Source organism: Eschrichtius robustus, chromosome 2 (assembly GCF_028021215.1).
Source record: "Eschrichtius robustus isolate mEscRob2 chromosome 2, mEscRob2.pri, whole genome shotgun sequence".
In the NCBI taxonomy this organism is placed as follows: domain Eukaryota; kingdom Metazoa; phylum Chordata; class Mammalia; order Artiodactyla; family Eschrichtiidae; genus Eschrichtius; species Eschrichtius robustus.
Window position 1 is genome coordinate 172,015,855 of NC_090825.1, and position 25,013 is coordinate 172,040,867.

The 25,013-nt window shown below is 50.7% G+C and overlaps 1 protein-coding gene across 2 annotated transcripts in view; it reads right to left on the minus strand.

Moving 5' to 3' along the window:
• The window catches only part of SLC44A2 (solute carrier family 44 member 2 (CTL2 blood group)), a 28,244-nt gene continuing 3,231 nt past the window's right edge, over positions 1 to 25,013 (minus strand). The window contains exons 1-22 of one of the 2 annotated variants that reach the window (XM_068536993.1): positions 14,503 to 14,658; positions 13,985 to 14,033; positions 10,533 to 10,606; positions 10,325 to 10,409; positions 9,657 to 9,741; positions 9,350 to 9,460; positions 9,210 to 9,270; positions 8,999 to 9,122; positions 8,796 to 8,879; positions 8,590 to 8,702; positions 6,855 to 6,986; positions 6,660 to 6,759; positions 6,483 to 6,575; positions 6,221 to 6,305; positions 5,348 to 5,610; positions 5,168 to 5,262; positions 4,485 to 4,588; positions 4,306 to 4,379; positions 4,147 to 4,217; positions 3,881 to 3,969; positions 2,156 to 2,240; positions 1 to 1,287 (exon numbers count right to left, since the gene is read on the minus strand). In XM_068536993.1, the coding sequence (XP_068393094.1) occupies positions 1,181 to 1,287; positions 2,156 to 2,240; positions 3,881 to 3,969; positions 4,147 to 4,217; positions 4,306 to 4,379; positions 4,485 to 4,588; positions 5,168 to 5,262; positions 5,348 to 5,610; positions 6,221 to 6,305; positions 6,483 to 6,575; positions 6,660 to 6,759; positions 6,855 to 6,986; positions 8,590 to 8,702; positions 8,796 to 8,879; positions 8,999 to 9,122; positions 9,210 to 9,270; positions 9,350 to 9,460; positions 9,657 to 9,741; positions 10,325 to 10,409; positions 10,533 to 10,606; positions 13,985 to 14,033; positions 14,503 to 14,539 (2,121 nt within the window). In that variant the 5' untranslated portion in view covers positions 14,540 to 14,658 and the 3' untranslated portion in view covers positions 1 to 1,180. Of the gene's footprint in view, positions 1,288 to 2,155; positions 2,241 to 3,880; positions 3,970 to 4,146; positions 4,218 to 4,305; positions 4,380 to 4,484; positions 4,589 to 5,167; positions 5,263 to 5,347; positions 5,611 to 6,220; positions 6,306 to 6,482; positions 6,576 to 6,659; positions 6,760 to 6,854; positions 6,987 to 8,589; positions 8,703 to 8,795; positions 8,880 to 8,998; positions 9,123 to 9,209; positions 9,271 to 9,349; positions 9,461 to 9,656; positions 9,742 to 10,324; positions 10,410 to 10,532; positions 10,607 to 13,984; positions 14,034 to 14,502; positions 14,659 to 25,013 lie in introns of those variants that run through there. The other variant, XM_068536994.1, reaches the window with a different exon arrangement.

Genomic DNA, 25,013 nt, shown 5'->3' on the forward strand with positions numbered 1-25,013 from the left:
CTCTGTACAATAGGCACTTTATTAGTGGTTGGAATGCAGTTACAAGTAGGGGTGTACGGACAGAATGGGGGAGGGGACGGCAGGCACTGGAGACAGAAACCCCAGGCTGGGATTTCTCCAGATCCCGGATTGGGATCCTGGATTGGATTGGTGTGGGGGGGGGGGGCGCCCTTGGGATATGGCGAAGGGGGAACCAGCACACCCGTTCCCCCCCCCACCCCGAGTTCAACAAATTTGGCAAAAGGATCCTCAAGGCAAGGTGACTGGGCTGGGGGGGGGTCCCCCCATTTGCCCAGAGCATCTGCCCATCTCCCCACTTCCTCTGAAATCATCCCTTGGGTGGATTCAGTTTCTTTTCTCTCTTACAAAGAGAGCTGTGTCAATAACTGGCAGAGAAGGGCGGCTGGGGGCGGTGGGATTCGGCCCAACCTGCCAGCCAGCCGGTTTCCATTAAGCTGCTATTAGCGACCTCCTCCCCCCTGTTCCACACCAGCTTGATCCCAGCCTCCCTCCCCGGACAGCCTGCCTTCCGTGCCAGGAGACACCCCTACCTGGCACACCCCCCCCCCACCCCAGCCATACCCGAGGAGGGGACATCGGAAAGCATTCCTCAGTGGCCCCATCTCAGCCGTGATGACAGACAGAAAAAAAGCTAACAGACCCTTTAACGCATGTCCAGGTTAAAAAAATAATAATAAATGCCTGCCGCAGCCGGTAGCCAGTTGTTCAGCCCCAGAAAAGGGTCCTGGCATCCTGGCCGGAGCAGACGCAAGTGAAAGGTGGCCTTCCTGTGGCCATCGCTGCTGCAGACACAAACAACGTCCTGTCATGAGAGGGGGACAGGAAGCGGAGGGCAGCCCGCAGAGGGCCCTTGCATGTCAGACATCAAGAAGCCTCGCTGGGCTTCTCATCCGGGCCAGTGGGGGCTGGAGAGACTCATTGCACAGTCTTGGGGAGTGGGGGGCGGCCGTGAAAACGCGGACTGGCCCTTGGCATAGGGAGGAGATCCCACAAATCCTCCAGGCTCCCGGAAACTGGTGGTAACTGGATGATGGGGAGGGGCAGGAAGGGGGCGGCAGTGATAGGACTTCAGGTCAGCCCGATGGGCTGGGGGTTCTGACCCAGCTGCCGGGCACCCATTGTGAGACTTCCCGGGATGGGGGGTAGGAGGGCGGGGCCTTTAGGACTCCACTGGCTTCTTGTTGGTCTTGTTCAAAAGCTTCTTGAGGGTGAGAGACATGAAGTAAGGCCTCTCTGCGGTGCCATCGTTCCTCTCCAGGTCCTCCACTGCAGAGAGAGAGGCCCCAGAGCAGGTGGCATGAGGGGAGCCCACGGCAGGGGCCTCAGGGGACAGGGTTGGCGGACAGGGGCCACAGAGAAGCCTCAGAGGGTTAGGAAGCAAGACATGCTGGGACTGGAGGGGGCGGACTGGAGCAGGCTGGGAACTCAACACACACACACACCCCCACACACACGCTCCCCACTCCCAGGCCAGGAAGCCCCGCGTGCACCCCCATCTACAGGGAGGAAACAAGGAGGCCTGCGTGGCCTCCAAGCCAGCCTCCCTCTCTACTCCTCGACTTCGCCCCGCTTCCCCTCCTCCTCCGCACTCCCCTTCAACAGGATGTCTCTCAGCTCGGGCGACATGAAGTAGGGTCGCTCCTGAGAGCCGTCATTCCTTTCCAGGTCCTCACCTGGGCTCCCCCCAGGAACCAGCAGGGGGGAAATGGGGGTGGTCAGGAAGGGAAGGAAAGAGGGAGGCAGGGAAGAACAGGGAAGCCAGCAGGCATGGAGGAGAGGAAGAGAAAAGAGAAAACAAAACAAAAAAACACAGACAGATGGAGAGACCAGAGTTAGTGGCAGCCACCGATCCCGCCCGCCCCGCAACAAAGCCGGAAACTCCGAAGCTGAGGGCCCAGGGGCACAGAGTGTTCCAGTTGCAGCCTGGACCAGGGGACAACAGGATGGAGAAGCTCTGAGTGCAGGGGGAAGCTGAGAGGGGGCGCGCCGGGGCCCTAGGGTGAGGGACAGCCAGGCCCTAGGGGAGGCTGCGGGCACTGGGTTGGCATGTGTACCCCCATCGGAGGGAGATGTTCTGCCCAGAGGGGAGAAGGGAGTCAGGGCCCGGGAAGGGTGGGGATGAGGGGTTACTCACAGAAACAGAGGAACAGTGTGTCCACACACATGCCGTAGACACTGAAGAAGCCGTGGGCAATCAGGTAGGAGCCGATGATCACTGTCTAGGCAAGGAGAGACAAGCTGTTTCCACCCCAGCTTCTGCCCAGGGCAACCCCCCACTCACCACCATGTCCCTCCCCAGCTGGGGTTATGGCATTTCCCTGCTGATAAGCCCTTCCTCTGGACCTCCCTGGTGGCGCAGTGGTTAAGAATCTGCCTGCCAATGCAGGGGACACGGGTTCGATCCCTGGTCCAGGAAGATCTCACATGCCGCAGAGCTACTGAGCCCGCGCACCACAACTACTGAGCCCGCGTGCCACAACTACTGAAGCCCGCGTGCCTAGAGCCCGTGCTCCACAACAAGAGAAGCCACCGCAATGAGAAGCCCGCGCACCACAACGAAGAGTAGCCCCCACTCGCCGCAACTAGAGAAAGCCCGCACGCAGCAAAAAAGACCCAGTGCAGCCAAAAAAAAAAAGAAAAAAAAAAAAGCCCCTCCTCTTAGTCGTTCCTCTGGCTGCAATTTTATGCATCTTCAGGGCAAGACAAGTTTAATGCTCACAACCCTACTAGACTGTGTCTATCCCGTTTATAACTATATCCCCAGTTGGGACTTCCCTGGTAGTCCAGCGGTTAAGACTGTGCACTTCCACTGCAGGGGATGTGGGTTCGATCCCTGGTCATGGAACTAAGATCCCGCGTGCCGTGAGGTGCGGCCAAAAAAATAAATAATTTTAAAAATTTTTGTTAATTTAAAAATAACTATATCCCCAGCAATCTGGAAATTCACGGGGCCTTGGTAGGTACCTGATAAGCATTTATTGACTGAAGTGAGCAGACTTCAGAGAGATTACATAACTTGCCCAGAGTCACTCAGAACTAGCAAATAAAGAACTAAGATAAAAATCGAGGTCACATATACGCACTAATGTGTATAAAATAGATAACTAACAAGAACCTGCTGTATGAAAAATAAATAAAATAAAATTCAAAAAAAAAAAAAATCGAGGTCCCTGGGTGCCAAGGCCTGCACTCAGATAGCGTACTGCTCTTAGGGTGATGACCTAACCCCTCCATGGCCCCGTCACCTCCCTGCCCTTATCTCCATCTCCTCGCCACTTCACTCCCTCCACACCAGCCACACTGATTTGCTCACTGTTTCTGGCATAGTCCTGCCTCAGGGCTTCCGTACTTGATGCCTCTGCCTGGATGTTGCCTGCATCTCCTTCAGATCTTAGGTGTGACGTCATTTCCACGGGGAAGCCCCCTGGACTCCCACACCTGCCCACATCCTCCACCACAAGCTCTAACAATTAGCTCCCTGTAATTCTGCCCTGTGGCACGTACAGGTTTGCAAGCATGCATCCAATGCGGGTCATCATTGGTTAATGTCGATTTACTCCTAAACTGTAAGGCCCTTTTCTTTTTTCTGGCTGCGCGGCATGTGGGATCTTAGTTCCCCGACCAGGGATCGAACCCGTGCCCCCAGCAGTGGAAAAGCAGAGTCCTAACTGCTAGACCGCCAGGGAAGTCCCAAACTGTAAGGCCTTTAAAGGTCATGCCTGGAACGTGGTCGGTACTTAATGTTTGTGTCCCGAATTAACAACTCCCTACCTCTGACCCCCATCCACATCTGTCTAGTCAAAGGAGGCTAGTCCCAACATCTTCTCCCCAACCCCTGTCTGTCCCCAAAAGTTCATACCAGTATAGGGACCCAGTAATAATTGAGGGGTGGTGCTGTGTCCTGCACGATCCTGATTCGGTGGGTGAAGAAGAAGAAAGCCAGGATCCCTGGAGAGGGGGAAGAAACCGGGCTGGTTGAGGGTTCTGGGTAAAGGAAATAGCCCCCCTCAAGAAGACCCCAGAGAAGAAGACAGTTATCAGAGAAGACGTGGGGGCCCGACAGCAGCTCACAAGTGGCCCCCAACAGGCTCCCGCAGCTGGACAGGCTCGGTGAGCAGCACTCACCCACACTACCCACGATCAGAAGTTTGCCCAACAGGAAGAGAAAGTCGGTAACTTTGTCCAGGACAGCCACCCTGCAGGGGACAGTAGTAAACAGGCGTGAATGCTGGCTCAGGGCCTGGGGGAGGAGGGAGGTGGCCAGAGGACGGTGTTTTCCCTGACCTGATGATGTTTCTCATGAGCAGGAAGAAGGCGTTTCTGGCTGAGGTGCAGAAGTTGGTGCCATAGATGGCAATCTGGAGGGAGGTGGGAGGGATGGATCAGGCCCAGTGGGTGGGGAATGAGGGCTCCTCCACCCAGCAGGAGCTGGTGGGTTAGTGCTTGGTCCCAGGCTTACTCACCATGATGTAGGCATTCCTGTTGAGGAATCTGATGAATTTCTCCAGGCACCAGAAGCAACATTTGAGACAGGTCATGAGGAACTTTGCAAACTTGTTCTCCGCAGCTGGTAGATGAGGGAGAGATGCAGAGGTGAGAGGAGACCCCACTCGGCCTGGTAGGAGCCCCCTACCTCCTTGTTACACACACTTGCCATAGTCCAGGACCCTTAGAGCCCACCTTCTCAAAGAGATGGGGAGAGGAGACTTGATCCAGGACCTCAGGCCCACCCCATAAAACGGGCGTTCAGCCCAGCCTCCATGACAAGAAGCAGTGACAACCCACACTGCTATCCTGGCCCCGCCTCCAGGGCAGAAGCCAATCCTTGATGCCTCCTTGGCTCCACCCCAAAGTACAACCAATCCCAGCCCAACCCTCTCGTCAGGAACCAATGGTGGCCCAGGCCTCTCGTTCCCGCCCCCTCAGCAGTAAGAACACCCAGTGGGCTCTTTCAGCCACCCCCTCCATCACAGGAACCAATCACTCAAGACCCTCAGCCCCACCCTTTCCCCACCATAGGCAGAAACCAATCTCTGTCCCACCACCTTAGCCCCACCCCCCCACAGGAACCAATCCTAACCTGCCCCTTAGCCACCCCCCCCCCCCCCCACCTCGGGAGTTACTGCCAACCCTCTGTGGGCCATACCTTTCAGGCGCTGATCCAAGTACTCGAGTATCACTCGGATGATCTGCACGATGGCCAGAATGAGGGAGCCGAAGGCCAGAGAGCCTGTGTGATACCTTTGGGCCGAGGGAGTGGTCAGTGGTCCAGCCAGGCCTCTTCCACTCCATCTCACCCCTACCCCCAGCCCACCGGGGGCCCCACCTGAGCGCCCGGCCGAAGGCAGAGAAGAGCGGGAAGGCAGGCAGGTCATCCGGCTTGTTCAGGGCCCAGTAGTAGGAGGCGAAGGCCCCAGCTAGCGTGACCTGGCCCAGCGCCAGCACGAAGTTGGCCAGCCAGAAGAACATGAAGGCATTGAAGATCTGCAGGCCCAGCAGGGCCCGGTGATAAGTCGACTCACCACCGTAGAAGGCGAACTGGCAGTGGGCTCCAGGGCACAGGCGGGATTCATTGGAGGAGGGGAAGGTCTGTGGGAGGGACGCAGAGCCTGGTCACATCATAGGGGCTAGGGGTTCAGAGTGGGCTCTGAGCATCAGGTCAGACCTGTCAGGTAGACCACGAGATGGGACAGGAGTCACGGGGAACAGAGTTAAGTCAAGGAATTGGGGGTTTAGGATAGGGGTTTTCAAAAGGGCTTCTAGAAACAAGATTAGGGATCATCATCCCAATGGGTGTCAGAGAGGCGGGATAAGCTCTCTTGGGGATCAATGGAGTGGCCATGTGGACAGATCACAAGTGGCAGAGATCAGTGTGAGGACCACAGAAGGCAGGTTAGGGGCTTGTGAAAGGCAAGGACGGGGCTCTAAAGGAAGGACTGACCGTCACTGGGTTAAGAGAGGGGTGTCGGGGCAGGAAATGAAGTCAAGGCGGAGGGGGAGGTGGGTAGATCAGCACTTAGGGGGTGGGGGGAGTAGGTGCCAGGCTGGGTCTCTTCCTCTCCATGCCACCCACATCTGGCACAGGACATACAGCAGGCACCACATGTTTGCTGAATGGTCCCCAAGTGGGGATGACAGGCCTTCAGATCAACTGTGGGCTGCTAGGGAAATAGCCACCCCCCAACTTCCGGACACCCACCTCAGGGTTGCAGGTTTTTCCAGCAACTGAGCAAGCGGTGTCATTGAAGATCTTATAGACAGCTTCGTTGGAAGTGGACAGAAAGCTAGAGGCTCATTAAGGAACCCAACGTCTGGGATTAGGGACCCACAGGGGCATGTGGAAAAGAATCCATTCCCACACCAGGTTCAGGCTTCGCCCCCAAGATGTAGGTCACCTCCAGGCAAGTGTGGCACTTAGCCCCCAGCCCCGGGGTCGGAGATCAGGGTCTGACGGTGGATACATAGCAGTGCTAGCCCAGTAGGCGATGCAAAGGCACAGCAGGAAGAAGGTGACCAGTGGGTACAGCAAGGAGCACATCACGTATCCCACAGCCCTGGGAGGAGTAGAAACACAGACATCAAGGCCCGAGCAGCCCTGGGACCACCCCAGCCTGACCCCCTGGCACCCCGGCACCCACCTGCTGGCTTCTTTAATGAGTGCAATGGCGATGAGAATTCTCTTCCGCAGAAAGATGAGCAGTAAGATGATAATAACCTCGAGGACGCTCAGAATGATCACTGCGGGGGGGGTGGGCAGAGAGTGATCAAGTCCGCCACCTGCCTGGGCTCCCCACTCCCACCCAGGCCTCACTGAATGGGGAGCTGGGACTCACTGAAGGCCATCCAGGTCTGCCGCAAGTGTAGGTACACGCGGAGGTCCGTATGGAAGCCAAGGTCCACCAGGGAGATGTCAGAGCCGGCCTCGCCACGCAGTCGAGCGTATTCCATGTAGCAATGAAATATTCCTGCATGGGGAACCACCGTGCTACGATTGACCTCAGCCCTCCGACGGCTCCCCCAACATTACAAAGCATGTGCAACCACACCCATTTAACAGAAACAAAAACCAAGGCTGAGAGGGGCAGCCATCGCTTGCTGCTGCCTCAGGGCCTTTACTTGCTGTTCCTGCTGCCTGGTTCAGTCTCTCCCCAACTGGATCCTCACATCCTCTCGTCCCTGCTCAAATGTCACCTTCTCATGAGACCTTCTGGGATCTCTTCCCCCATTTAGAATCATACCCTCTTACATTCCAATTTCTTATCCCCCTTCACAGCTTTGACATCCCAGAGGTTTTCTGGTTTGTTTCTTGCCCATCTTGCCCATACCCTCTGGAATATAAGGTCCACAAAAGTAAGGATCTGTCCTGTTTTATTCACTGCTGTAAGCCCAGGACCTAGAAGACTGCCCAGAACATAGTAGTCATTCAGTACATGACGGATGAATGAATGAGTGAATAGATGCCAGGATGCTGTGTGGCCTGACGCTTTCCTGACCCCTCTGCCATCCTGTAACAATGATTCATGGGTGGGGAGGCAGGACACGGGTGCTAACATCCAGTGGGGTAGCATTAGGGATTTTCACCATTCCCCTTAGCTCTGGTAGAAGAAAGTTATAAAGTACAGATGAAGTACAAAAAGCTAGTCACCAAAACTGCCAGCACCCAGCTAGAAACCACTATTAACGAATATTTTGGGAATTCCCTGGCGGTCCACTGGTTAGGACTCCACACTTCCACTGCAGGAGGCATGGGTTCAATCCCTGGTCAGGGAACTTAAGATCCCGCGTGCTGCGCGGCATGGCCAAAATAAAAAAAAAAAATTTTTTTTTTAATGAATATTTTAACATCTGTGTCTCCAATGTAGGTTGCACATCCAGCATCTTTCCTCCTGGAAAGTTTAAATGAATAAACAGAACATGAAGCACTGGCTTCCGAGCACTGCCTCTGAGTTCCACAGGCCTCAGGCCCTCCCGCATCTCATCCGCAGACTGTCTTCTTCTCATTAAATCTCCTAATAAATACTAATTATCCCCAATTTATAGAGAAGGAAATTGAGGCATGGGGAGGTTGAGTCACTTGCCCAAGGTCACAGAGCAAGGAATTGGCAGAGCCAGCATTTGAACCCTGGGCTTTCTGATGCCAGAGCATGTGGCCTTAACCACTGTGCAAAATGGTATACTTTAGAATGAATTTGCTGTTGATGAAATACAGATCCAGTCCTGCTTGGGAAGATTATGATTTAATGGTTGTTTCCAAGTATCTGCTCTCATAAACAATGTTGAGATGAATATCTTCACAAATATTCCAGATAAAAGATGGAGGATGTCTGATGGCTCAGGAGAAGTTTTGTTTTGTTTTTTTTTTTCGGCTGTGCCACAGGGCTTGGAGGATCTTAGTTCTCCAACCAGGGATAAAACCCAGGCCCCATCAGTGGAAGCGCCAAGTCCTAACCACTGGACCACCAGCGACTTTCCTCAAGAGAAGATTCTTGATGGGCCAATGACAGCTCAAAGGGCATAGGCATTTTGCAGACTGTGGGGAGGGGAGGACACAGGGAGGGAGAGACGTACCGTAGCCTAGGACCAAAATCACCATGACGATCATCACCCAGACCATAATGCCAGCCAAGAAGCGGAGCAGGACGATGAACAGGAGGCTCAGTACCATGGCGATGGCCAGGCCTCTGGGGGATAAAATGGGTGCATGAGCGGACCCCATCCCCTCACCAGTCTCAGACAGGGCAGCCCAATGAGGGCTACCTTCCCTCTCAACTTACATGATAATCCAGTACCAGGAGACTGTGTAATCTTCAAATATCCGCATGGCCAGCTGCCGGGCCTCCAGGACTCCATTGGCCTTCCTGGGGGAAGGCAGACAAGGCTTTAGGTCAGACCCCGCTCCCTGATTGGGCCAGCCCCAGGGGATGCCCTGTCCCACCCAGGAAAATGCGATGCCAGCATGGTGGGTCATGGTCCTCACTTGGCGCCTTCCACCAGCTCTGTGATGTTTTTCCGAGAGCCATGCCCATCCTCATAGGTTGTCTCGTTGCCCACCATGAGGACCCCCTTGTGGCTGTGGATGGCTGGGAAGCACCGCCGGGCCACTGCACAGAGCGGGGGATAGGACCAGTCAGGCTGAGCCCCTGAAACCTCCCCACGCCCCTCCCAAGCTCACGGGACCCCAGACTCACGGGGTTTGCTGGGGGTGAGGACGGCGGGGCAGTCGCCATCTCGGAGGACCTCGGCCACACCCTGCCAAGAGACAGGGAGGGGGTCAATCCTGCGGGCCAGCACTCTCGACCTGCCCCTGCCTGGGCAGTTATCTGCTTACCTTGTTGTTCTGGAAGCCAGGCACACAGAACTTCTTGTAGTACTCAAAGTCCTGGGATCTGCGAGCGTTCAGGTAGGTGAGGTAACGGTCAGGACATTTCTCCACGCAGATCTTGGGGGGTCAGGAGGCAGGGGTTGAGTGGGGTCCGGATAGACACCTGATCGCCTCTCAAGACAGAGGTCCCACCCGCTTCCCCCTATTCACCAGGGAGAGAGAAAGGGCTGGGAGAGAAGCTGCCGCTACAGGGGGAAAAGGACCTGATGGTGGAAGGGGGGGACAGGAAAGAGGGGGGGAGGGGACGAGTTACCTGGGGGGTGGGACACTGGAATTCCAGCAGGACCAGGGGGCTGGCACACTTCACAATGTTGAAATAAAACAGGAAGGGTTTGTTCCTGGGGTTGGGGAAGGGAGATGGAAACTGTCAAGACTCCTCAATCAGCCTATATAGACTATCTTAATGAAAACAACAACAACAATAATAACCACAGCAGCAGCAACTCCATGCCAAGTGCTCTTCTAAGCACTGGACACGTGCTGGCTCATCTAACCATCACAACAGCCCCATGAGAGTGGGACTGTCATGATCCCCATTTCAGAGATAAGGAAAATGAGACCCAGAGAGGTTGAGACACTTGCCATAGGTCACACAGCCAGGGAATGGCACAGCTTGGATTGAACTTGCTCTTTTACCTCAACTATTCATCACCCGTGGACATCAGATCCGGGACTGTCCCCTCTCTGTCTCTCCCCTAAAATGTGGGCCACCAGGGGACAAGACTTTGAATGTCTCATTTAGTGCTATGTCCCCAAGGCCTAGAACAGAGGCTGGGGATGGCGGGAGTTTTATAAATACTTGTTGACTGGACTAGTGGATGGATGGAGGCGAGGAAAGCCTAGAACCTTCTCCCCAGTGCTCATGAAGCTCTCCCGCACACTCCTCTCCAGACCCAGCAGGCCCCAAGGAGCCAGACTCACTCATTTTTCGTGCCCTTCTGCCCGCAGAACTCGCCTCGGCTATCAGTGGGGTAGATCACTTTTCGAGGGTCCCCATGAGTCCAAGCTGTGGAGGGATCCAGGGATGCTGAGGGGCTGCCATTCCTTAGCACCAGCCCCACTTCTGCCCCAGAGGCGGTGGCTTGCCCTTCCACCCCGGAACCCCAATCCCATCCCCTCCTTTGCTCACCTATGATGCCTACAGCCACATAGCCCACAATGGCCAGGAGGAGGAACACACAGCAAATGACGTCTGTGCAGCCTCTGGGGAGCAAGAGACCGTGTCAGGGTGGGAGTACTGGTGCCCTGGATATCATGGACCCATCCTGCCTTGTACACACATATAGGTATGTGTTATTTGGACACATGTTCCTGAGTGGTACCAATGCTGTGCCGAAGGGCACGTGCATTTTAAATATTAATACCTTTCACTGCAGCACTATTTACAATAGCCAAGATATGGAAGCAACCTAAGTGCCCATCCATAGATCAATGGATAAAGATGTGGTGCATATGTATACAGTAGAATATTACTCAGCCCCCCATAAAGGATGAAATCTTGCCATTTGCAGCAGCATGGAATAGATCTGGAGGATATTCTGCAACGTGAAATAAGTCAGACAGAGAAACAAATAACGTATGCTTTCACTTATATGTGGAATCTAAAAAATGAAACAAATGAACAAACAAAACAAACAGAAACAGACTCATAGATGCAGAGAACAAACTGGCAGTTGTCAGACTAGAGGTGGGTGGGGGATGGACGAAACAGGTAGAGGGGATTAAGAGGTACAAACTTCCAACTACAAAATAAATAAGTCATGGGGATGTAATATACACATAGGGAATACAGTCAATAATACTGTAACAACTTTGGGGACTTCCCTTGTGGCGCAGTGGATAAGACTCTGTGCTCCCAATACAGGGGGCCCGGGTTCGATCCCTGGTCAGGAAACTAGATCTCACATGCATGCCACAACTAAGAGTTTGTATGCCACAACTAAGAAGCCCACATGCTGCAACTAAGGAGCCAACGAGCTGCAACTAAGGAGCCCACCTGCCATAACTAAGACCCAGCACAACCAAATAAATAAATAAATAAATATTTTTAAAAAATATATTGTAACAACTTTGTATGGTGATGGGTGGTAACTGGTCTGATTGCAGTGATCATTTCATAATGTATAAAAATATCAAATTACTATGTTGCACACCTGAAACTAATATAACATTGTATATTAATTATAACTCAATTAAAAAAAACTAAAAAATAAAAAATAAATTTTAATACCTCATGCTACACTGTCCTCAAAGCAGGTTGCAGCAATGTTCAGCTCTCTTTTGATTAAGTGCCCATTTCCCTACATCCTTACCAGCATAGCATATTAATGTTTTTTAAAAGTGAAGCTATTTTGTGGTGATCAGTTTGTAATGTATAGAAATACTGAATCACTATGCTGTGCACCAGAACTAACATAGTGATGTAGGTCAATTATACTTCAAAAACAAACTAACTCATAGAAAAAGATATCAGATTTGTGGTTACCAGAGGTGGCAGTTGGGGAGTGGAAGGGGGCATTGGATGAAGGTATTCAAAAGGTAAAAACTTCCAATGATAAGATAAATAAGTGATGTAATGTACACATGGTAAATATAATGTTGTATGATATATATGAAAGTTGTTAAGAGAGGAAATTTTAAGAGTTCTCATCACAAGGAGAAGTTATTTTTTTCTTTTTCTTTTCTTTCATATCTATATGAGATCATGGATGTTCACTAAACTTTTTGTGGTAATCATTTCATGATATATATAAATCAAGTCATTATGCTGGGGCTTCCCTGGTGGCGCAGTGGTTGAGAATCCGCCTGCCAATGCAGGGACACAGGTTCAAGCCCTGATCTGGGAAGATCCCACATGCTGCGGAGCAAGTAAGCCCGTGCGCCACGACTACTGAGCCTGCGCTCTAGAGCCCGCGAGCCACAACTACTGAGCCCACATGCCACAATTACTGAAGCCTGCGTGCCTAGAGCCCGTGCTCCACAAGAGAAGCCCTCGCAATGAGAAGCCCGTGCACCGCAATGAAGAGTAGCCCCCACTCGAGGGAACTAGAGAAAGTCCGCGTGCAGCAACAAAGACCCAACGCAGCCAAAATTTTTTTAAAAATTTTAAAAATTAAAAAATCATTATGCTGTAGACCTTAAACTTATTCAGTACTGTATATCAATTATATCTCAATAAAACTGGAAGAAAAAATGAAAACAAAAACCCTTAAGTTTCACCATGTTAGCACTTACTAAAAAGAAAAAATTAAACTATTGTTATTATCATAAGATTAAATACGAACATGATAAAATTTAAACCATACAGGAATGTACATAACCAATAACTGTCTCCCACATAACCCTCCTCTCCAGGAGTAACCTGTGTTAATGATTTCTAGTGAGTTCTTTTTATTTTTTTTTAATTTTTATTTATTTTTGACTGTGTTGGGTCTTCATTTCTGTGCGAGGGCTTTCTCTAGTTGCGGCAAGCGGGGGCCACTCTTCATCGTGGTGTGCAGGCCTCTCACTATCGTGGCCTCTCTTGTTGCGGAGCACAGGCTCCAGACGCGCAGGCTCAGTAGTTGTGGCTCACGGGCCTAGTTGCTCCGCGGCATGTGGGATCTTCCCAGACCAGGGCTTGAACCCGTGTCCCCTGCATTAGCAGGCAGATTCTCAACCAAGGCGCCACCAGGGAAGCCCTCTAGTGAGTTCTTTATTCACTGGTACAAATGTTTTCAAAAAAAACTTTTTTTGGTTAACTCAAGTATGATTATGATACACCCACTGTTTGTGTCTTGTTTTTTTTACTAATATATTGAGAGGGATCCAAGTGACTATTTAGAAAGGCTCTTGCACATTTTAACAGCTGTGTAATAAAATAACCTAAGGATGCACTGTAATGTATCTAACTAGTTCCAAGAGATGCAACTCATATTGTTGGTTTTTGCCATTTTCAAAAAGGCAGCAATATCATACAATTTTGCCCATCTATGCAAGGTGTACTGAGAGAATTTTTTTCATAGAATTTTAATCTCTGGAACAAAGCCGTACATCAAAAAAAAACAGAAAAAGTCATATTTCCAAATTCCCTCCAAAAAAGACTATCAATTAGTTTCAGAGCAGAATGTGTCAATCTTTTTTTAAATTGAGGTAACATTGATTTATAACATTATGTAAGTTTCATGTGTACAACATTATATTTCTACTTCTGTATACCCTAGTGTGTCAATCTTTTTAGCCTCTGCCAATCTGTGATGGGGAAATTCTATTTGGTTACTGTTTTAAATTACATTCCTTTACTTTCCAGTGAGTTTGAGCATTTCTCCATAACTCCACTGTTTACACTATTTCTTGTTCTATAAATGATCTGTTCCAGTCTTTCGCCTGAATTTTAAAAATTCATTTGTAAAGACTTTGTATATTAAGGAAATTCCTTTATCGTTCTTTTATCATTCTTTTATCTTTTAAGTTCTTTTATCGTTAAGTTGCAAATATTTATCACCAGGTTGTTGGAGTACAAATGTGGAGGTGTGTAAAGAAACAGGGGTGGAGGCAGTGTTGGTAGAGACCCCTCCCCTCTCAGGAACCCAGACGGCTTACCTGTTGTAAATGGGTCCTTTGAAGGTGGGGTCATACTTCTGTGGTGTTCCTGAAATTCAGCAAGATTGAGCTGAGTGATCCAAGATGGGGCTGGCAGACCACCCTTCCCCAGATGTTCCTAGGGGTGTCTTGGCCACGGAGAAGTAAGATTCAGAGATCCTGCGGATTTTCTGTGAACAGCCCGATTTATCACCTGGCGACCACTCACTGGGAGGGGGCTGGAAAAAGGGCTACCAGCGAGCCCGGTGGAGAGGGGAGAGTCCAAGGTGGGATCTGGAGATGGTTCTCACAGGAGTCCTGGGGAGGCTGCGAGGACAGACCCTTCGGATGAAGGAGTTTGGAGGGACCTCCGGGCGGGCGTTGGGGTGAAGGGTGTTGCCAGGTGACGATGGGGGGTGGGGGATACAGGCTGAAATCTGCAATTCCGCTCCCCCCTCGTCCCCCCACCCCAGGTCCTCCCGCTGCCCCCTCCCCCTCCAAGTTGCCAGGCCCAGGCGCGGGAGCGGGGCGCTGCCTACCGTGCTTCCCGTAGTAATGCTGCCGCTCGCCCCCCATCCCTGCGGGCGCCCTGCCCCGACGAGCGCCTGCCGCGGCGATCGCGCTCCCTCTCAGCCCTCGGGTCCGGACGCACGGGAGTCCCGAGGGAGGGACCGAGGGACCGACTGACGGCGGCTCCTCCCAGCAGAGTCAGGCGGGGCGGCCCAAACCGGTCAGACCGGCCCTAGCAGAGCGGCTGCCTCGGACAGACTGGACCACGGAACGGAGGGAGGGAGAGAGGGAGGGAGGAGAGGGCCGGGCGGGGCGGCAGCTGCTCCCGTCACTCACCCGCCGCCCGATTTAGCTCTCTCCGCAACCCCCCCGCCCAGCCCCCACCCGGGGAACTCTGTGGCTTCACTCTGTGGCTTCACCCTGTGGCCTGGGCTAGCCCCCTGCCCCCAGCCAGGCGACACCGCCCTAGAACATCTCTCAACCCTGGAAAGCGCCTAATAATTGTCCCATTCTCCAGGTATGGAAACTGAGGCATAGGGAGGTCAGTGTCTAGCCAGGCACAGCAAAACGGGCAGATGGCTTAACCCGAACAACCAATGACAGAGTATTTGGGCTGAAAACTCTCCAACCTGTGGATGCATTTTTTTAAAAAGTAAATGCCAACAGTTAAATATTGGGACAGTCCATATAAAAATCCACATCCCTGTCTCTTGAAAACTGCCAAATTAGGACTGACAGCCCCCAGTGCCACATCCCTTCCTGGCATTGCCCCCAGCTGGTCCCTTTGTGGCCCCCAAGGCTACACACCTCAGCTCACCACCCTTGCACACTCTCACAGTCGATAATCCTGAAGCCACTGCTTTGAAGAACACGTATTTATTGAGCGTCTGTTGGGTACAGTGGCATGTGAGAGACCCAGTCTTGTGGGTCTGCTCTTGTGGAGCTGATATCCTACCGGGTGGCCCTGGATTTGAATGTTCCTGCCCCATCTGAGCCCGAGGATACTCAGGCCAGGGCCTTGCCTTCTCTGAGCCTCAGCTTCCTCAACTGTGAAATGGGTCTAAAGCATAAAACCAAAACCAGCCAAGGACCAGGCATGGGATACCAAGAAGTATACAGTTGGCATGGATGTAGTATATTGTCAGTGTAGGAATACTCAGCGGATGTGGACGTATACAGTAGGTATGGGGGTACTGCCAGCATGGGGTATACAGCCCACATGGAGGTATACAATTCGGGGTGTTTAATCAGTTTGGGGTGTACAGTAGGGGTAGCGGTATACAGCTGGTGGGAGGGTACACAGTCAGCATAGCATTCCCAGTCAGCTGGCTACACCCCCTACACCAACCATCCACCCCTGCGCCAGCTGTATACTCTCTTGATCATGTGCCTGTTCAAACTGCATCTCCCAACAGCCCTTGGGGCCAGTTGTATACTTCATAGTACAACCAGCTCTACAGGTGACATGGCATGATACAGTCGGCGTCAGGGTATAGTCAGCAGGAAGAGCTATCCAGTGTGGAGCATACAGCCAGCATGGGGTTATAAGAGAACAGTTGGTGCTCAATAATCGTACCTGTTGCTTCAGAGTCAGGCACCCCCTGACGGGACTCTGGTCACCAACTCAGCCTGTCCCTAGAGAAACGTCACACCACCCCCCGAGTGGCTTCTAGCTGTGGAGGCCCCACCTGCCCCCTGGCCCACAGGCTTCAGCAAACAGGCGAGGCCCAAGGCTCCAAGCCATGCCCTTGGGTGACCAGGCCTCCCAAAGTAGCCCTGTAGTTGCCACGGTCCCTGCCAGCCCAAAGACCGGCTGGTCTCACCCCGCCCAGCGCAACCAGTGCCCAGGCCACAGCCTCTCTCTTCCCAGATACGCTAGGTCCCCGGGGGACACTCTTGCAAACTCCGGCCTTCAGCCACCAGCTCCACCCTGATGATGCTCAAATATGGGTCCCTGGGGAGGGACCCAGGGGTCCCTGGGGAGGGCCTCACTCCTGAGCAGCACGACCCTGTGACACCTGCCCCCCAGCACCCTACATGGGGGTCTCATGGGCACCTCCCACTCAGCATGACCACATCGAGCCCCCATTGTCCCCCAAGCTGCTCCATCCTCCTGAGTGCTCAGGCTGGAAACCTGGGACACCTCTCTCTTTGCTTCACATCAGCTTTGCCTTCAGAATCTATTCAGGATCCAACCACTCTCACCCCCTGTTTGGCTCCCACCCTTGTCACACGGCTGTCGTCTCCTGCCTGGACAGTGCAGGTGCCTCCACCCTGGTCTCTCAGCTCCCACACTTGTCCCCCACTGTCCATTCCCCCACAGGGGCCAGAGAAGCCTGTGAACATCCGAGTCAGGGCACTCCCTCCTCTGCCCTGAACCCTCTATGGCTCCCATCTCACTCTGAGGAAAAGCCCAACTCCTCACCATTCCCACAAGGCCCTGCCTGCTCTGCCCTGTCCCCTCCTCCCTGCCTTCACCCCCTCCCACTCTCCCCTTTCCTTGCTCCGTTCCAGCCTCACTGGCACCCTGGTTATACTGTAGGTTATACTGGTTACACTGTACACTGTTTTTTAAACTTTTTCACATTTATTAAAGGTTTTGACCATGAGGGCTTCACAAAATGTCATGAAATTCTATTTGCCATCTAACCGTCTACTTCTAAATAGGAGACAAACACTAGTATAGCAACCGTTTTAACGTGGAAAATTTTTTAAATTTTTTGAGAAAAGAATGATGTATTTATATTTTTTTCCTTTTTGAATTTCAACCCTCAAAATATTCCAGCAAAAAAATCGGGGGAGGTTGGGCTGGGTCTCCTTCAATGGGCATCTGTTGCCCAGGAGGATGGTGGACTTGCCCTCACCCAGGCCACCACCAGCCCATGTCCCCCCCTGATTAGACTATAACTCACCAGGCACAGTCTCACCTCAGGACCTTTGCTCTGGCTGTTCCCTCTGCCCAGAAAGCTCTTCCCTGAGACAGCCGTTTGGCTCCACCTCCTTCAAGCTCAAACATCACCTCCTCAGAGAGGCTTTCTCTGACCATCCTGTCTAAAACAGCACCCTTGGGGCTTCCCTGGTGAGGAAGGGGTTAAGAATCCTCCTGCCAATGCAGGGAACACGGGTTCGAGCCCTGGTCTGGGAAGATCCCACATGCCTTGGAGCAACTAAGCCCGTGCGCTACAACTACCGAGCCCGCGAGCCTGGAGCCCGTGCTCGGCAACAAGAGAAGCCACCACAATGAGAAGCCCGCGCACCGCAACAAAGAGTAGCCCTCGCTCGAAGCAAGAAAGCCTGCGCACAGCAACGAAGACCCAATGCAGGCAAAAATAAAAATAAATAAAGTAAATAAATTTTTTTTAAAAATAAATAAAACAGCACCCTTTCCCCCTTCTATCCTGTTACCCTATTTTATTTTGTTTCTGACTCATTTACACATTGACTGTTTATTGTCTGCCCCCATGTCTGTTTGCTGCACAAGGGCAGGGATTTATGTCTGTTTTGTTCATAACTTTGCCCCCAGCGCCCAGCATAGCATCTGGCACAAGACAGGCACTCAGTCAGAGTTTGTTAAATGAATAACCACGATATATAATCCATGTATAATATAGCTAAAACTGAAAATAAAAATGCAGCTTAGAGTTTTCCGGGTGCACGTATTTAAAAAATTAATTTTTGAATTGTATACATGTAAGAATTGAATACATGATAAATGTGGAATTTCCAGTTGGCAGGGAAAGGATAAATCAGTCAGTAGCCTTGACTGCTCATTTGGAAGAAAATAAAGTTAACTCCACTCCCACCACATAGCAAAACAAATTCCACATGGATTAATCATGCAACTATATAAAACTCAAAACTATGACAAGTAGGATGGGAAAACACAAGAGCATATTTCTAGGTGAGACGGGTAAGGTGGGTGGGGGAAGAGAGAAAGAAGCGACAGAAGTTTCTTATGTCAGCCAAACTGGCAGAGTGGGAACCATCAGATAAGAACAGCTGGGGCTGGGACTTCCCTGGCAGTCCAGCAGTTAAGAACCAAGGAATATCTTTCAGACACTGGCGCAGAGCTCTTTACAATACGGGTGATCCTATCAACAACCCATTTTAGGGAATTCCCTGGCGGTCCAGTGGTTAGGACTCAGCGCTTTCACTGCCGAGGGCCCAGGTTCAATCCCTGGTCGGGGATCTAAGATCCCACAAGCCGCACGGTGCAGCCAAAACACAACAATCAATTCTACAGCGGAGGAAACCGAGGCTCACGGAGAGGAAGTGGCCCCCCCAGTCACCTAGCAACAAGTGGTCAGTCCCTACTCCAGTTTTGATGAATGAGTGGGAGCCACTGAGGGTGTTTGAGCAGGAGCATGACGAGGCCAGGCTGGGGAGGGGAAGACACATGGAGAAGTCTCAGACAGCTCTCAGGGAAATTGGTGGCCGTGGATGGGACAGATGGGCTATGGCCTTGCTGTGTGAACTTGAGTTATCCCTCTTTAAGATGGAACTAAAGAAGCAGAGAGAGGCACCTGGTGTACCCTTGGCTCAGGGCGTTGCCTTGTGGGTGGCTCAGGAAATATAAGAGGGAACAATGGTACTGTCATCTGATGGGTTCCATTAGCTGTCATTTTAACATTAGCCAAGTGGGGACAGAGGGAGGGGCAAGGCAAATACTAATGGTTTGATAATTGAGCCTGAGGATGGAAACTTGCTGAATCTTTGCAAAAATGCTGCAAAATAATAACAGTAGAATGTCCCCAGTGCCTCCATATTTCTGACCCGTTTACTGTGTGCCAGGCACTTTTCTAAAACGTTACACGGTTTACCTCAGCTCACCCTTATAGCAACTTTGTGAGGTTGATCCCATCATTACCCCTATTTGACAGATGCGGAAACTGAGGCCCAGAGAGAAACACATGCTGGTGGCTACAAAGATGGTGAGCAACAGAGCTGGGCCACCCAGCTCCTGAGTTAGTGTTTTCTATGGCTGCTGTAAGTAATTAACACCAACTTGGTGGCTCAAAACACAAATTTATTATCTTATGGTTCTAGAGATCAGATATCCAAAGTGAATCTCACTAGGCTAAAATCAGGGTGCTGGCCGGGCTGCGTTTCCTTGCCTATTCCAGCTTCTAGAAGCCCCCCTCATTCCTTGGCTCGTGGCCTCCTCCTCCATCCTCAAAGCCAGCATTCTCATTAAGCCCACATCCACTTCCATTGCTACACCTCCTCCTCTGACTCCCCTGCCTCCCTCTTTTCTTCTTCTTTTTGGCCACAGCACATGGCATGCAGGATCTTAGTTCCCTGACCAGGGATCGAACCCACGCACCCTGCAGTGGAAGCACAGAGACTTAACCACTGGACAGCCAGGGAAGTCCCCCTCTTTTCTTTACAAGGACCCTTGTCCTTGGGGCCACCTGGATAATCCAGAATAATCTCCCCATCTCAAGATCCTAAATTTAGTCCCATCTGCAAAGTGCCTTATGCCACGTATGGTAACATATTCATAGGTTCCAGGAATTAGGACATGGACGTCTTTGGGGGAACCATTATCCTGCCTACCACAGTGTCTTTTTTTTTTTAAGATTTTTTTTTCTTTTGACATGGACCATTTTTAAAGTCTTTATTGAACTTGTTACAATATTGTTTCTGTTTTCTGTTTTGGTTTTCTGGCCGCAAAGCATGTGGGATCTTAGCTCCCCGACCAGGGATTGAACCCACACCCCCTGCACTGGAAGGTGAAGTCTTAACCACTGGACCGCCAGGGAAGTCCCTACCACGGTGTCTTAACCATTTAGGCCAGGGGTTGACAAACCATCCGTCCCCCTGTGGGGCAAATCCATCCACCATGTTTTCATATGGCTCAGCACTAGGAATGGTCTTTCCATTAAGTGGCTGAAAAACATCAAAGGAAGACTATTTTGTCATGTGAAACTCAAATGTCAGTGGCTATAAATCAAGTTTGCTTGGCACACAGCCATGCTCATTCGCTTTCATATTATTTTTAAATAAATTTATTTTATTTATTTTTGGCTGCATTGGGTCTTCGTTGCTGTGCCCAGGCTTTCTCTAATTGTGGCAAGCAGAGGCTACTCTTCTTTGCAGTGCATGTGCTTCTCATTGCGGTGGCTTCCCTTGTTGCAGAGCACGGGCTCTAAGCACGCGGGTTTCAGTAGCTGTGGCACGAGGGCTCAATAGTTGTGGCTCACGGGCTCTAGAGAGCAGGCTCAGTAGCTGTGGCGCACAGGCTTAGCTGCTCCGCGTCATGTGGGATCTTCCCAGACCAGGGCTCGAACCCATGTCCCCTGCAGTAGCAGGCAGATTCTTCACCACTGCGCCACCAGGGAAGTCCCTGTTTTCTTACTGTTGATGGCTGCTTGCTTTCATGTTGTCTGTGGTCTATGGCAGACTCGAGTAGCAGGCATAGATTGTATGTGAAAATATTGACTCTCTGGCCCTTTACAGAAGTTCGCTGCCCCCTGGTCTCTAAGCCATGAACCCACACGTGTTGAGCCCAAGTCTGTGCCAGCATGTTTCATGTGCTCTGCTTATAACAACCGGCAGTGGTAAAGGCATGTCATTCATTCCCGGCAATGTGGGGTGAGGAAATTGACAAGCCCTTTCCCTCTCCAGGCTAACGTTTTCCTGTGTGGAGAATGGGACTCATCCTTGCATTTACTGGTAGCTGTTGCCAGGGCTTGGTGCTCAAAAAGCACTTAGCACAGGTCTGGGGTACAAGGCTTTAAGAAATGGTAACCAGGGGAATTCCCTGGTGGTCCAGTGGTTGGGACTCGCTTTCACTGCCGAGGGCTTGGGTTTGATCCTTGGTCAGGGAACTAAAATCCCGCAAGCCACGGCACGGCCAAAAGAAAACAAAACATAAGAGAAAAGAAATGCTAACCAGGAGCACGGTACAATTTGACAGAGGGGGCAAACTGAGGCCACGTGCTCAGACCACATAGCTGGTGAGGGATGGAGCTCTGAATCAAACCAAGGTCCCTCTGGCTCCAACCCAGGCCTTTTGGGGGCAGATACTGGGAGAGGCAGAGCTAAAGATGTGACAATGGTGGGGGAGAAGGCATGGGAAAGGCGGATCGTTAGACCAGGATCAGGGAGGGGAGGCGGCCGTTGGGTCCCAGCCTTGCTGAGTACGAAGGCCAGCCCACCCAGTTCAGTGGGTGTAGGAGATAAGGAAACAGATACAGGCTACCCAGTCACGATGCTCGTGCCAGGACATCAAGTGCTACCCAGCCTGAGGCTTCTGGATACAGGCCAAGTCCCCAAGGCCTGCAATGGCCAAAGGCCTCGCCCATGCAGCCAGGCCAGCTCACCACTGCCTTCCCAGAAATCTCTGCCTGGGTAATGGGCATCCCAGCTGCCCAGAAAAATCCCTTTGACAAAAGGTTGGGGTAGGAAAGCTAGAAGTGATTCTACTGGCCACCATGATAGGACCAAAGACAGAGCACCTACTGTGTGCTGGGCACCAAAGCAGATATTTCCTTCTAGGAATCCATTTTATCCTTTCAACGAGGCTCTGAGGGCAGATGGCACAATGAAGAAATGGAGGCACAGAGATGCTTTGTGACTTGTCTGAAATCACACAGCCGGCAGGAGCTGAGATTTTGAACTCTGGTCCTGACACCATGCTCTTTTTTTTTTTTTTCCAAAAATTTTTTCAATTTTTTTTTTGGCCGCACTGCGAGGCTTGTGGGATCTTAGTTCCCTGACCAGGGATCGAACCCAGGCCCTCCCTTGGCAGTGAGAGCGCAGAGTCCTAACCACTGGACTGCCAGGGAATTCCCTCAATTTTTATTTTATATTGGAGTATAGCTGATTAACAATGTTGTGTTAGTTTCAGATGTACAGCGGAGTGATTCCATTATACATATACACATATCTATTCTTTTTCAAATTCTTTTCCCATTTAGGTTATTACAGAGTATTGAGCAGAGTTCCCTGTGCTATACAGTATGTCCTTGTTGGCTATCTATACCATGCTCTTGAACTGTGTGCTCTGTGAATAACTCCGATTAACTAGGCATTTACTGTAGACCCAGCTCTGAGCTAAGTGCTATACCCACATGAGTTCACTGAACCCTTGAGGCAGCCCCGAGAGGGAGCTGATACTGTCATTAACTCCGTTTTCTGGATGGAGAAATTGAGGCTCAGATATGCAAAAGGTACAGATATGAAAGGTTCAGGGATACTAAAGGTCTCTGCTAGTACAGAGCTAGAAGAATGGAGCTGGAACTGGAACGGAGCCAATCCTGGGTTCCAGAACCTGGCTGAGAGTCAGAACTCTGCTTAACTTTTTTTGTAGATGTGTTCATTTATTTAGCACCTTGGTACAAGGCGATTCATGTCCCTTGACTAGTGCTATCACCTCTGGCCTGGTTTCCTGGCTTCTGCCATTGCACCCCAGAAAGGCCAGGGGGTACCTGTGAACCCCTGAGTCAGGCTAGGTCCCTCCTCTGCTCACAACTCAATGACTCCCACCTCTCTCAGCACAGAAGCCCAGGGAATTCCCTGGCAGTCCAGTGGTCCAGTGGTTAGGACTCCACGCTTTCACTGCCCAGGTTCAATCCCTGGTTGGGGAACTAAGATTCTGTAAGCCACGTGGCACGGCCAAAAAAAAAAAAAAAGAACAGAAGCCCAAGTCCTCCCACGATCCACAAAGCCCTGTACACTCTGCCCCCACCTCCTCCCATTATACCCCCTTGATCTCTCCACTCCAGCCACACGCACCTCTTGGCTGCTCCTCAAACACACCAGACACGCTCCAGCCCCAGGGCCTTTGCACATGCCTTGCCCACTGCCTGAAACATTCTATACAGCTCCCTTTCTCACTCCTCTGGTCACCTCAGGATGACCTTCTCTGATCCTGTTTGAAATTTTAAACCCTGCTTCCAGGCCCTATAGATCACTCCTATCCCTCCTTCCTGCTAAACTTTTCTCCAGAGCACCTTCTCTGACATTGTGAGAATTTTCTCCATTCATCTTAGTATCTTGTCTGGGTTCCTTTCTACAATTTCAGCTTGACAAGTGCTGGGTCTCCAGGGTCTAGGACAGAACCTGGCACATGGTACCTGCACAATAAATGTTTGCTGAAGGAAGTTATGAATGAACTTGCTTATGTTAAGTAACCTGTATGCTTATCAAGATTAAAACAAAAAAACAACTTCAGGCAGAACAAGCCTTTGGACTAAGAAAAATCCCTCTCCCTCTCACCCCTGGCCCAGAGCCTTCACTTCCTCTCCCTGGGGGTATTCCTCTCACTGGTTTCCCTTCTAGATGCTGTCCGCAGGGCACATACCTAAGCAGATTTCTAGATGGTTATCCCTCATCCCCCTTTTGTTACACACCCTGTTCCCCACTTTGCTATTTCACAAACTAACATAATTAGACATTGTTTTGCATCTGCAAGGTTCTTCATCTCACAAGGCAACATAGTAGCCCACGCTAGGAACAGTACCCTTTCTCATTAAACCAGCCTGAGGAGGCTTTAAAAAGATACAGATGCCACACATACACACAGAAATAAATAGTCTAAGCTCTGGAAAGGGTTTTCTTGGCTGTCTTACCTCTGGGGTGAGGACAGCTAGCTGAGGGTATGTGAAGGGTTCTTTCACTTGGAAAGCTAAAATCTTCTGTGAGGTTGAGGGCTTATTTTTAATTTTCAGGCCCTACCCCCAGCCCAGCAGAGAGAATATATTAATTTTGTTATAAAAGAACTTTAAATTCTGTTTAAAAATAATCCTCCCTGGGAATGCCCTGGTGGTCCAGTGGTTAGGACATGGCACTTTCACTACCGTGGCCCAGGTTCAATCTCTGGTGGGGGAACTAAGATCCCGCAAGCTGCATGGTGTGGTCAAAATAATAATAATAATAATTATTATTATTCTCCCATTGGGGATTGACTGGGAAGGGGCAGGAGAGAACTTTCTGCAGTGATGGGCAGGTTCTTACCAGAGATCTGCAAATTTTTTCTAAGGGCCAGGTATTAAAAATTTTAAGCTTTCTGGTTCAAATGTCACCTCTATCACATATTCTTCTTCTAAGAACCCTTTAAAAATACAAGAGCCATTCTTAGTCCATTGGCTTTACAAAAACAGGCCACAGTGCAACAATGTAATAACAATACCTTATACTACTGAGCTGTACCCTTAAAAATGGTTTAGATGGTAAATTTTGTTATGTATTTTACCACAAAAATTTTTTTAAAAATATTAATAATGATAGGCCCTCCTTGGGCATGAGGGGATTCAGGAAGCTGGTAATATTTTTTTACCTGATCTAGGTGCTGGTTACCTCATACATTTAGAATCTATACCCTTTTACGTATGAATTTTCTACTTCAGTAAAAACTTTAGGGAGTTCTCTGGTGGCCTAGTGGTTAGGATTTTGTGCTGTCACTGCCATGGCCCAGATTTGATCCCTGGTCGGGGAACTGAGATCCTGCAAGCTGCACGGCAGGGCCAAAATATATTAAATAAATAAAATGAAATTTCATCTTAACAAAAATGTTTAAAATATTCCCCTTGATTGA